Here is a 12,204-nt window from a genome sequence, read left to right as displayed (position 1 = left end):
TGGCTGCATAAAAAATTTGGCAGGCCTGCAGGTTACTCATCATTGGTATATATCCTGTTTGATTCGAGTGCACCCCACTGAACTTGAACAAAGTACAGTAGCTTAAAGTAATACAAGAATACCAATCCCACCCCCAATTTCTGAATTTAAAATTATCACAATCCCAGCGCAAAGACTCATAGGCTGGCCAAGATGATTGGGGAAAACCACAAAATCCCAAGTCACAAAAACATCAGAATGTCAGGTTTACTACATATATAGGTGTTAATAGATACTGTAACAGTCCACAGGAATGGCATGAAAAAACCAGAGAATAAATAATTTTTAGAGCATAAAAACGTAAATTAGTTATTTCCACAAACAATGAGTTGTGCAGGAAAAGACAGAGTTAAAGTAACACTTTTAGTCAGTGAATCCCTGAATGTTCAATGCAGAGATGAACGGACCAGTGGAGGCACGTGGGCTGAATGTGAATGGAGCAGGAGAAGCACGATACAATCTGGCCACCAAAGTGATGAGTAATGGTGTGGAGGTGATTGTAGCAGGTGACAGGAGTACTCTGCCTGGGGAGCCTCAAGTTTTGCGTGTACTGTCCAGCTCCTTGTCTCGCCCCATCACGCTGGCACCCAGCACACTTACAGATCATATGGTGCTCTTCCTACCACATGAAAGCTCTCAGGTAACTGAGAAATCTTAATATCAAGCTTATTTTCACCTAATTTGAGCTGGAATAGATAACTCAGTCAGAAAAGTGACTGGCTGACTGCAGTATAAGTGCCAGTAAAGATGTTTAATTCATCACTGCATTCAGACTGTCACTTGGTTTTTCCCCAGGAGTAAAGTGGCCAGAGCATGGAACTGACCACTATCTTTAAATCATCAAATGTCATGTTGTGTGAATGATGATGACTGCGTGTGAGCAGCGTGTGTGTGTGTGTGTGTGTGTGTGCTGGGGGGGGGCACGTAATGGAAGTTCATTTTAACATTTTATATAATTAAAAATTAATAAGCTTACAATTCAAAGTTCTCACTGAACATTTTTTTCATTTTATTTTGTCTTAAAACATAAAATTGAATTCACCGTGTGTATAACATTATTTGTTCCATGAACACATGAATATTTTTCTGTCTGCAGGTTGAAGCCCAATTATCCTCATCACTACAACAGAATGTTTTTGCAACAAACACCTACCTTACCACCTATACATATTTAACAACATTCCTGCAGGATGGTGTAACCACTGTTTCAAGTAACGAGAAGATTGTCTCAAATGTTGTTACAGAGGAACGGACAGGAACCAACACGATCACTCCAACACCCATAACTGCATTAACCCTTTCAGCAAGTCCATTCCTTTCCACAGGGGTGTTTCATACTACTTATACATATCTAAATACTTTGATTGATGGTGATGTTCCACTAGTTGTTACATCACAACATACTGTCACTAACACTCTGACAGCACCACATGACTATTTGCTTCAGCTGCAGCCATCAGGACAATCTACATTTGATACAAATACATATTTGAGCACAGTAGCATTCACCAAGACACTGACAGATGGTACTGATGTGAAGATTGTCAGCACTGAAGATATATTAACACAGGTTGTCATAACAGAGTCTAATAAGAAAGCAACTGAGGTGAAAGGCATTGTATCAGACAACAGACCTGCTGCATCACATTCATCACTCCAGCAAGGGTCCATTACAAATGTAGTCAAGACATACTTTGTGACATATACTTATTTCAGTACTTTCCTTGAAGGTGGAAATACAGTTATACGTACAAATATAGCAACTTCTTCTGATGTAGTTACAGAGAAATTTTATGTACCACCAAAACGCACAATGCCACCAAGTTTAATACCAACCAAAAGTAAGAATGAAATTAAGGTAACACCAACATCTAAGATAGATGAAAAAATTGATTTTCAAAAACAGTCACTTCATTTGTATGCAACAAAAACATACCTAACTACTTTTACTTATTTCACAACTCTTCTACAGGATGGTGGAGGTGATCATATATCAACTATTGTTAGTTCAAGAACAAGAATTGTTCAGAACGTTGTTACTGAATCTGTAGACAGCAGCCTTCTTGATCCAGAATACTTAGATTCACTACGTAGTTCAATCCATGCAGATTCTGTGTCAAGCTCTTCAATAGTTGCAACAGCTACACTCTCAGGTGGTCAGGAGTTGAAGATTACAGCCATGAATCACAATCTGAAACCAACTTCAACAGTGGATGCAGAGGTTACTCCAACATCAGTTCATCATGAACTCTCATCATCTATGGAGGAAGCAAGTGATAATGTCAACAATATTATCAAAGGTTCAACCATCATATTCTTTGATGAAGAAGATCAGATAGACAGTTCTAGTACATCACAGACACTGGCTATAGAAGTGGGAGGTCATACAAAAGCAACTCCATCTCTTAGCAGTGTTTTGTCAATTAGCATGATCCAGAGCATAGCTTTGAATACAGAAGGTACAACAGCATTATTCTCACAGGATACACCAGGGGCCCAGCCACTTGTTAGTTCCCCTACTCCAGCACTTCAAGAGTCTGCCACTACTGTACTGCCTAGTTCTCTTCCCATAACATTCTCACCTGTCTCATATCTTACTTCCATTCTAGCAACATCCATCGTAACACCAAGTGGAACCACTTTACAGCCAGGAGAACAGGTGATTATGATGACACAACATGGGGGAAATGTTACCATGATACCTGTGTCAGATCCGGCAAATAAGAAACCCACAGGAGGAATTGGTCCAGGTGGAAGTGAAATTGAAGTAAGTGATCTTCTGAGTTTGGGATCACTTGGCATTAATGGTCTGAATGCTTTGGGTCCTGTCATCAATGCAATGGCTGGTCTAATACAGAGTAATCTCAATAATGACAAGAGGCGCAATGACACATCTGTTATAATTGTTCCTTCAACTACACCCAAACCAAGGCCTGCCTATTATGGAGACAACAGTGGAAATCCACTGCCTATTTATGTCCCTCCTAAACCTGTTTATCCACAAGATCATGAAAGCACAACACCTGTAAGATCACCAATTTATATTCCAGTAGGTGCAGTTGCTGGAGATGACACAGAAGATGTGGCCATGGCAGAAAGTCAGCGATATGAAGGTATCGCTAATTTAAACGGTGACATGAAATGGCCGCAACAAGGGTTCCCTGACACAAATCAACGCCGGCCTGTGGATTCTGCAGCAATTGGTCGACCAATTGAAAGTGCATTGTTGGGAGATGGTATTCCTATAAGTCCTGGTCAAGTGATAACAGCTAACAGTGATGTAATTGTTGGGAAACCAGCAATAATGGGTCCACGGCCACCTAAAATAAATGGCAACAAGGATGAAATTCCTCTGGGGATGAAACCTCCACCTCCACCAACAGTATGGTCAAACAGGGACACACCTTCTGGTCATACACCAATTAGAGAACATGGCTCAGGGCACATTCCTCTCAGAGAAACATTCCCACCACCACCAAACAGAAACCATGCACCACTGAGGGATCATGTACCATTACGGGAACATGGCTATCACTCCTCCTCACACCACCACCCATCAGAAGACGATATTCCACTTTTACCTCCACCAGTGGCCAAACCAGATATCAGTGGTCATCTTCCAAATGTACATGAGAATTACTCAGAAGAACAAATTATGAATGTTCCTGCTAAAGCTTCTGCTATATCTGATTTACAAACAGTGTTTCAAGGTAAACCAGTAAATCAGGGAATTGATATCATACATGGTAATCCCATACAAGTGTTTGGTCAAACAGAGCCAATTTCACTTGATCGTTCATCAGGTATACCACTGCTGGTCAACATACAACCCTCACAAGTAGCAAATGTGATCATACCACATGGTGGCTCTACAGCTTCTCACACCTTCAGTGACCAAGGTAATGGGTTCTATGATCCAGCACCACATCCATTACCTGAATCAAGCCCAGGATTTGTAGAAATAGGTGGGCCTGAAAATGAGTCACATAATATTCATCCTGAGTATCATGCATCCCATGATTCCCAGGTTAGTGGAACGAGGATGGATCTGCCACCACAAGAACCAGAAAACATCGGCCATATAAATGATCATACTTCACAGCAAGGCATAAATGTGGAGATTAGTCCTGGTCAAGGAGTCAATGTTGATGTCAGTCCAGGACATGGAATAAATGTTGATGTCAGTCCAGGACAAGGAATAAATGTTGATGTCAGCCCAGGACAAGGACTGAATGTAGAAATAGCTCCTGGTCATTATTCTCTAAATGGAGAACATGTATCACCAAGTGGAATTGTTCTTGATGTGCCACTTCAAGGAAGACCTGGGACACCAAACAGAAGACCCACTCCAAATGTACACAGTCATCATCACAGACCAACATGGCCACCAACCCAGCAGCTGCCACCTCCTCCACCTCCAGCCAAGCACCATCCCACTTCATCTACATCACCTGTACATGGTCACTCATTTCCACATCATCCAATGCCACCAACAGATTTCATGATCCCTCCACCACCACCTCACACACATTTCAAACCTGATTCTTTTCATAACTCTGGAAATTTCCACGGCCCTGCTATTCCTCTGAATCCAACTGGTTTACATCCTCCAGGCCCCAAGACACAGGATCATATAATTCAGTCAGATGGCAATGATGCCCCAACAGAAGTAGAAGGAGGTGAAGTTATGCAAGAATCAAACCAAAGACCCTTAAGGCCTGGCCAAATTCCAGTGGAAGTTCTACTTGCTAATTCAGCATCAACCCATCGCCCTATCATAGTGAGGCCTGGTACAATCCTGGGAGCTAAACATGATGAAGTTCTGCATCAAATGAAACCACCACAGTCAATGTTTGACCAACCACCACAACCTGACAGACCACTGAAACCAAATCCTGAAAATAGACCTTACAAGCCAAACTATAAAGAAACCCCTTACATTCAGATCACTGAACAAAGACCACACCACACCAAACCTCAACCAAACTTTGATAATAGATCACATTCAACAAATGTCAATGGGTCATTGCAACAATTTAGACCAAATGAAGGACCACAGTTCCCAAATTCTGAAGAAATACCTGAACATTCAAGACCTGAAGTGGTAATTGAAGGCAGACCACACACATCAAATAATTGGAATCATGTGAAACAGAAACCAGTTATATCTTATACAGATGGAACCTCGTACAGCGTACAACCTCAAAGCCATCAATCTGAACTTTCTGACAGTAAACTGAATACAAATTCAGAGCAGCATCCTCAGAATAGCAAACATGATGAAAATTCACATTTCAATAAAACATTAGAAATTAACTTTGGTGGTGCAAATATGAATCACAGACCTCAACAACCAATCTTTGACAAACATGATGACCTGAATAAATTGGATAAACCTTCAACATCAGAACCACTATATGATTTAGAAACTCAGGCCAATACCCCACGCCCATTTAGCATCCTCCCATCTGTACCAAAGCAGCCTGATTTTGACTTCAACACAGATGAACTGGTTGTAGGTCTTGCCCCTCCACCACGAGTCACTCCAGGTGGCAGCAATGGGCAGCGATTTCCTATGCTTAGCATTGAACCTCAAGTCTCCTCTCACAGACCAGTTGTTAATATTGGCAATCACAGGAGACCACCTATCAGGACCAAGCCACCACCGTACAAATTTGAACTGCCACCAACAACAGAACAACCAACAACCATACAAAAAACAAGTGATAAAAGGCCATTCTGGATCCGTCCACCTTTGCAAGAGATTTCTATTCCAATAAGCACATATACAGAAAATGTAACTAAACCAAATGAAGATGAAAATAAAAACCTTATCAAGAAACCATCCTTACCTCAGGATTCAAATTATACACACAGACGTCCCATCACAACATGGAGACCACCTTTGTCTTCAGACAGACCAAGGCCACCAAGACCTTCCACTTCAGAGTCAACAGAATCTATCTACTCCCACACTTCTGCAGCAACTGATGATGTCTCAATAGGTCCAAATAGCTATACAATCATAGGTGGTGCAGATAAACCTCTTCTTCCTGATTCTACACCTGTGCTACAAACTGTAGTCATTGGAAAACCTATTCCAAAAGAACCTGTGATATCACCAACAGCAGTGAAGGATTCTGAAAAGAGAAAAACAACATACAGCACAGAAGGCTTGTGGAATGAAGACATTATAATTGGTTCTGAAAGCCCAGGTAATATACCGCATTCACAGGGTCATGCTACACCATCTGAAAATATTCAGAAGAAGAAGACATCGATGCTAAGTGCTACAACCACACTAATTTCAATAGGGTCAAAGACAATTTTTGGCAATCTCTTCACAAAACCTTCAACCATGGTAGTGAAGCCATCTAAAATTGCAGAACCCACACAAAGCACAAGTTTGGTTAGTGATCATCACAAAGAAAATGAATCTTTTTATCATTCAAACACTGATAGTGATGACGATGATGATGATGCTATGGGATTTGAGAACAAGGACCATAAACCAGACCTAGGCATTGCAAGTTCCAATGATGACAAGATCATCTTCAGCAGTGCTGCTGAAATCCCGACACATTATGTGACCCATACGCATACTCATACAGTAACTATGACAGAAACGACAGTAATGAGCAGCCACGGCCAACAGCCTTCAACACGGACTGTAGTTGTTACAAAGACACAAATATTTACTCACGTAGATACCGTCACTGAAACAGAGTTCCATACTTTGGTGCATCCTACAAGTGTTGTTGCCACTGTTACAACTACTGTTTCTGCAACTTCCTCTGTGTATGCCCCTGCATCACCATTTGACCCTGCTAATTACCCTACATTCCCTGTCAAACCTCTCTCAACATCACCAGTGCAGGATCCTGGTGATAAGGATCAGGAAGAACAGGTGAAACCTAGTAGCACTTCAGAGGGAAATAAAATTCACATGGAGAAGAACAGTAATGATGTAAGAAATGAAAACATCACTGGTAACACAGGAGTACTTACTGGTGAGTTTGTAATTATTTGCCTTCTTACCATAATGTTCTATTCTCTTGTTTGCTTCTGTAATTTAGATACAATGTTTTTGTGAGGTATATAAAGGCTGGGCAAAACTTCTTATAAAATATCTTTCAAGTAAACACCAGTACCTTTAATTCCAAATTCCACTGGATTAATTTGCTGTTTCTGTATTCACTAAAAGACTGGTGATAAAATTACAGACAAATGCATAAACTGACAGAAAGAAATATATTTTAAATATACTGCATTATTCTGTAGACATCTGAAATTAATGAAGATATAATTATATTGGACAAAGTTCATTGTCCACTGATAAAAAAGACCTTACGGAGGTTGTCTTGAGTATAAGATGAGAGAATGACAATGTGACACTTTTGCAGTATCTATTTATCTTTAAGTCTTCATGTGCTTTGATTGTATTTTCTCTCCAGCTGTATAATGATTACAACTGTGGTGGATATTACATGCCATTTTGCATTGCATTTTGAAGGTGGAGCTGATGAGAATGAGTCATTCTTTGTGGTGGTGAATGACCAAAAGCCAGCAACTATAAATATTAACAAAGGCAGTAAAAGTGGAGAAGATTATAATGAAGTGGCAAATCATGATGAAAGTGATCCTAACAGTGAGGTAAACCACGCAGTACTGCTGGGTGGCGTGTTAATAGCTGCCCCTCCACATCACAATACACCTTCTACCCACTTCAACAACAGAAACCAGGGAAGCAACTCTTGTAGGCCAGACTGTAGTGCAGCTCGAAATGAGTTGTGTCAAAAGGTGGAAGGACGCATGAGCTGTGTCTGCAGGCCTGGGTTTGCAAGAATGTTCCCTGATAGGCCATGCAGACGTAAGTAATAACTAAAATTGTAACTTTTGGGGGAGGGGGGAATTGTGGTGTCTGAATGGATAAGTGCACGAGGTGTGTTTAATTTTATGTTCACATAAGCAAATAAATATAAGTACTGTTCTGTAACATTTATAAAACCTAACCAGTAGAAGGATGCTGATAGAAGTGTCTGCCAAAATAAAAAATAAATAACAATTTATAGTATATTCCTTGTTGATGGTCCGGTGTAGAATTGTTGGTCATAAAACACTCCAAGGATAGTGCCTGAGGAAGGTCTGGGGTGCATGACCATACCCCCAGTATTATAATACTTCATTTCTTAAACCTAAGCATGGTCAGTGTCTTGTCAAGTCCAATTTATAGAAAAACCTTTGCACTAGAAAGCATAAGATGTTGATATAAAGACAGAAAATACACTCTGTTTTTCAGCAGGTTGGCAAGGTGATGTCTTACTGGTAACATATCTTCTACAAAATGCAAGAATGTAGTGTGATAAACATTTAATACACAACTGAAGACAACTCTCAAAATCTCATACACACTGTTTATAACAAAATAACAAAAGTCTGTGGTTAGGGTTTCTGCTTACTCCCTATGGATCAAAGCTCTACTTTTCTGTGCACACTGATTTCCATCTGATTATCTAGTGTTGTCAGTATGTCCTGTTGCCACGAATTGGTTTTTTTGACGTAAATACGTCTATAAGGAAGGGTCATTCAGCAAAAAAGTGTAACAAGTGTACCTAGGGAACGTCGTGTTTACTCGGAATTGTTGTTACCTAGGAAACGTCATCTGTTTACTCGGCATTATTGTTACCTAGGAAACATCATCTGTTTACTCAGTATTGTTGTTACCTAGGAAATGTTACATTACATTTCATTACATTACATTACATTCATCTATCACAGACACATCTTAAGCGTAACTAATTCAAGTTAAATAAGCAATGTCTTAATCAAACTTTACGCAATTGTAAAGCATGTATAAAGGAAATATTTAGAATAAAGCCAATATATAAACTTCCTTTCCGTATAGACGCATTTACGCCAAATTCTCCGGAACCGTGGTTCCACTGTAACTTTTCTTTATTTTGTAAAATGAATTTTTGACATAAATCTTTTGAACTCCCTTTTGTGGTTCATCTGAACAAACTGAAATAATATTTCAAGCTGACCTGCAATAACTAACATCCACCATGTTATCCAAGGTATGGGATAACTATCATTGAAAACAGCTACACAATTACGTCTTACTAGAATGAAGCCACTGGCTTAGGAATCACTACCAGTATTAATGAACCAATGCTTTGCTGCAAATAAAAATAAAGAGTAAGAACATTGGTTTTGTTTAATACTAAAACAAAAATAAATCCTATCAATGCTGGATGGACCACCATACTTTAATCAAACACAGTAAAATCCTGATTATCCAACCTTCAGTTATCTGACATTCCGTTTTAAACAATGTGTTATGTCGGAACACTCCATTTTATCAACAGTCAACTCAGCATGTAACAGAATAAATCACACTTCACCACTACACACCTTTTACATTTTATGTACTCAGTTGCTACAGATGTACTAATGTTCAGGTAATAATTATCCAACTGTTCAGAAAGTACATTCAGCATTTTGATTCTTCTTTCTCCTTCACTCTTATCAGAAGCACTACAAGAAGATATGCTAGTAATATTTATTCATAGAAACATAACACATCTGTTCATGAAAGCAACTTACCCTTGACTGATACTCTTTGGTCAGTGTTTGTATATGCTGTAGTTTTAATTTACCCGCAGTCTTTACTATTATTCAATCAAGACATATTTTTATTTCTATTTTAATAACTTCCATTCACTGTTATACCCACAGCAACGTATACATACAAAATGAAGGTGGGACTGGCTCGTCATGGTAAGGAAACTCTCCACTATGGCAGTTCACTGGAAGACACCACCTCATCACACTATCAGCAACTTACTGAGGCTGCAAGAGAGGGTTTGGATCGAATGGTTATGCAGTCTGATCTCAGAGACATCTATCATGGTGTGGTTGTTAATGGTTTCCAGCCAGCTGACAAAGGTGATGGGGTTACCGTTAACTTCTATGTACAGGTATGTAACTTACTGAAATTTATGGACACAGTACACAAACTCTCAGGTTGCCACTGCATATTTGCATTTTATCACATTTTTAATCATCCAAATTTCAGTTTATCCAGAATCTTTCTTAAAAAGGTTATAGTTACTTATCCAGTTAAAGAACTTCCTGCTTCTAAGAAACTTGTCTTGTTCTAAGCCACTTAAGTCCAGTCCCAACCTTCACTCACCCTATTTATCTAAGATCCATTTTCATATTGTCTTTCAGCTATACACAGGTCTCTAATGTGGCCTTTTTCCTACGGTTTCGAAAGAAGTTCTTATGTTCTTATTCATGTTACATGCCAAGTCCATCTTATCCCCCTTGATTTAATCTCCCTAACAATATTAATGAAGAGTTCTTTATTATGTAATTTTCTCACAAAAGTAACACCAATTTCTTTATATCCAAATATTCCCCCAACACATATGAACTGACAAATTTTGAACTGAAAAGTAACTGTAATTTAGTTCAGATTACACTCTCAGTGCAATATTAAATTTGAAATAAGTGTATTACTGTTCCAGTTGTCAGACAACATAGAGGAGACACGATTACAGGATGTGTTCAAGAAGTCACTACGAACCAGCAATTACAGTTTAGGGAGCACTGAAATGTTTGCTAACAGAGACCTCATACACCACATCAAAGCTGAAGGTGAGTGCACAAAGCCTTAGTATCAACTGTACTGAAATCTATAAATTATGACTCACAAGTTGACCACAATATATAATTAATACATACTTAATGATTCTGCATGCAGACTTTGATGAATGTGAGAGTCGCCAATTCCATGACTGTTCTGAACATGCTCAATGTTTTAATCTGCGAGGCACATACACCTGTAGTTGCCAAGATGGATACACAGACCTCTCAGAGAACTCACTCTTTCCTGGACGAGTCTGCTCAGGTAAGATGGTTCACTGTAAACCAAGTTCTCAAGAAATATTTCTTAAATACATTAATTAAAACTATAGGATGTAGGTGTAAGGATGGAACATGGTTAAGTGCTACAAGAAATGCTTCAAATTAAAGGATTTCCAGTATTTTTGTCCACACACCAAACTCAGCATGAGGTACATAAGATTGCCTGTTAGTTCAACAGATTCAGTTTGATAGTTGTAATGTCAGAGAGTCAGGGAATTTATTGAGCAGTTCCCAGAAACAGTCTTTTTGCTGAGGTTTATAAAAAAGGGCAAGTTGGTGTAAGATTATTTGTATAAATACAAACTCATGGACATGATGTTACTATATTCTGCCAAGTTCAAATTATGATTTTGCTCCCACTGTGACTAAATAACTGGTCTATTTGTTACCACAGCTGAACTGATTGGTTGTGAGAAATGCCACTACCATGGGACTTGTTACTCACGAGGTGATGAACAGTTGATGTGTGAGTGCTTTCAATGGTATGCCGGAGAAAACTGTCATATCAATCTTAAAGGTAAGATGAAACATTGTAACTGAATGACTAGCAGCTCGTTTAGAAACACAGTTAGGAATAGAGTAGGATGTTAAACTAATTATTAATGGTGAAGTTTGAAAGTATTGTCCTGGAATATGCCAGAATAGATTGCATAAATCCATAAATACCCCAGTCAGAATATCTTGACCTAGATCTGAACCATTCACCTGCAGAGAGATCATCAATCAATTACATTATTTACAGGCTTTTAGAACAGCCTCTTGCACTTGTACGTTAATAAACTTATTACATATTTTGCACAATTTATTTTCCTTCTAATTCTATAAGATTTAAGTATTTCCCTCACAAGCAAGATGTATCTAGATTGTGCAGTAAATGTACTTATATATGCATAACTGGCTAACATGACACATACACATACTTGACAGCATTACATGAATGAATTTAAAACCTGTTGCAGTACTGCTCATTGCACTGGTCACAATTGGGGCAATACTCCTTGGTCTGTTGATTGTGTGTGTGGTACTAACCTGCCTGAAGCGCTCATCACAGCAAGCCTGCAGCACAGGGACAGGATTCTTGAGATATCGCAGCCCCACACACACGCTTGACAAGCGTGCCATGATCCAAGATTCTAGCAGCGAGGGCAGTGCTGCTGACCATGGTCCTGTCTCCTACCTCACACCAACACACCAAGTAAGTACAGAACTATATATTCTAGAACATAAGGCATA

At 39.2% G+C, this 12,204-nt stretch overlaps 1 protein-coding gene and 1 long non-coding RNA gene across 5 annotated transcripts in view; one reads left to right on the top strand and one right to left on the bottom strand.

Moving 5' to 3' along the window:
- The window catches only part of LOC110830078 (uncharacterized), a 91,596-nt gene that overhangs the window by 69,300 nt on the left and 10,092 nt on the right, over window positions 1–12,204 (top strand). For all 4 annotated transcript variants that reach the window (XM_087343534.1, XM_087343539.1, XM_087343529.1 and 1 more), the window contains exons 4-11: window positions 435–679; window positions 1,136–7,049; window positions 7,553–7,909; window positions 9,778–10,019; window positions 10,572–10,701; window positions 10,808–10,954; window positions 11,366–11,488; window positions 11,931–12,166. In XM_087343534.1, coding sequence (XP_087199660.1) covers window positions 435–679; window positions 1,136–7,049; window positions 7,553–7,909; window positions 9,778–10,019; window positions 10,572–10,701; window positions 10,808–10,954; window positions 11,366–11,488; window positions 11,931–12,166 — 7,394 coding nt within the window. The remainder of the gene's footprint in view (window positions 1–434; window positions 680–1,135; window positions 7,050–7,552; window positions 7,910–9,777; window positions 10,020–10,571; window positions 10,702–10,807; window positions 10,955–11,365; window positions 11,489–11,930; window positions 12,167–12,204) is intronic.
- LOC147875211 (uncharacterized) lies at window positions 1,018–12,142 on the bottom strand. Its single transcript, XR_015533813.1, has 3 exons — window positions 12,001–12,142; window positions 10,789–10,967; window positions 1,018–9,218 (listed from the first exon to the last, which is right to left on the bottom strand). It is a non-coding gene; the product is annotated as an uncharacterized LOC147875211 (long non-coding RNA).

This window comes from Zootermopsis nevadensis, unplaced genomic scaffold (genome assembly GCF_977971745.1).
Source record: "Zootermopsis nevadensis isolate Lab colony 2312 unplaced genomic scaffold, Znev_1.0 Znev_ptg000001l, whole genome shotgun sequence".
NCBI lineage: Eukaryota > Metazoa > Arthropoda > Insecta > Blattodea > Termopsidae > Zootermopsis > Zootermopsis nevadensis.
Note: the sequence above shows the minus strand (reverse complement) of the source record. Positions and strands in the feature narration are given on the sequence as shown.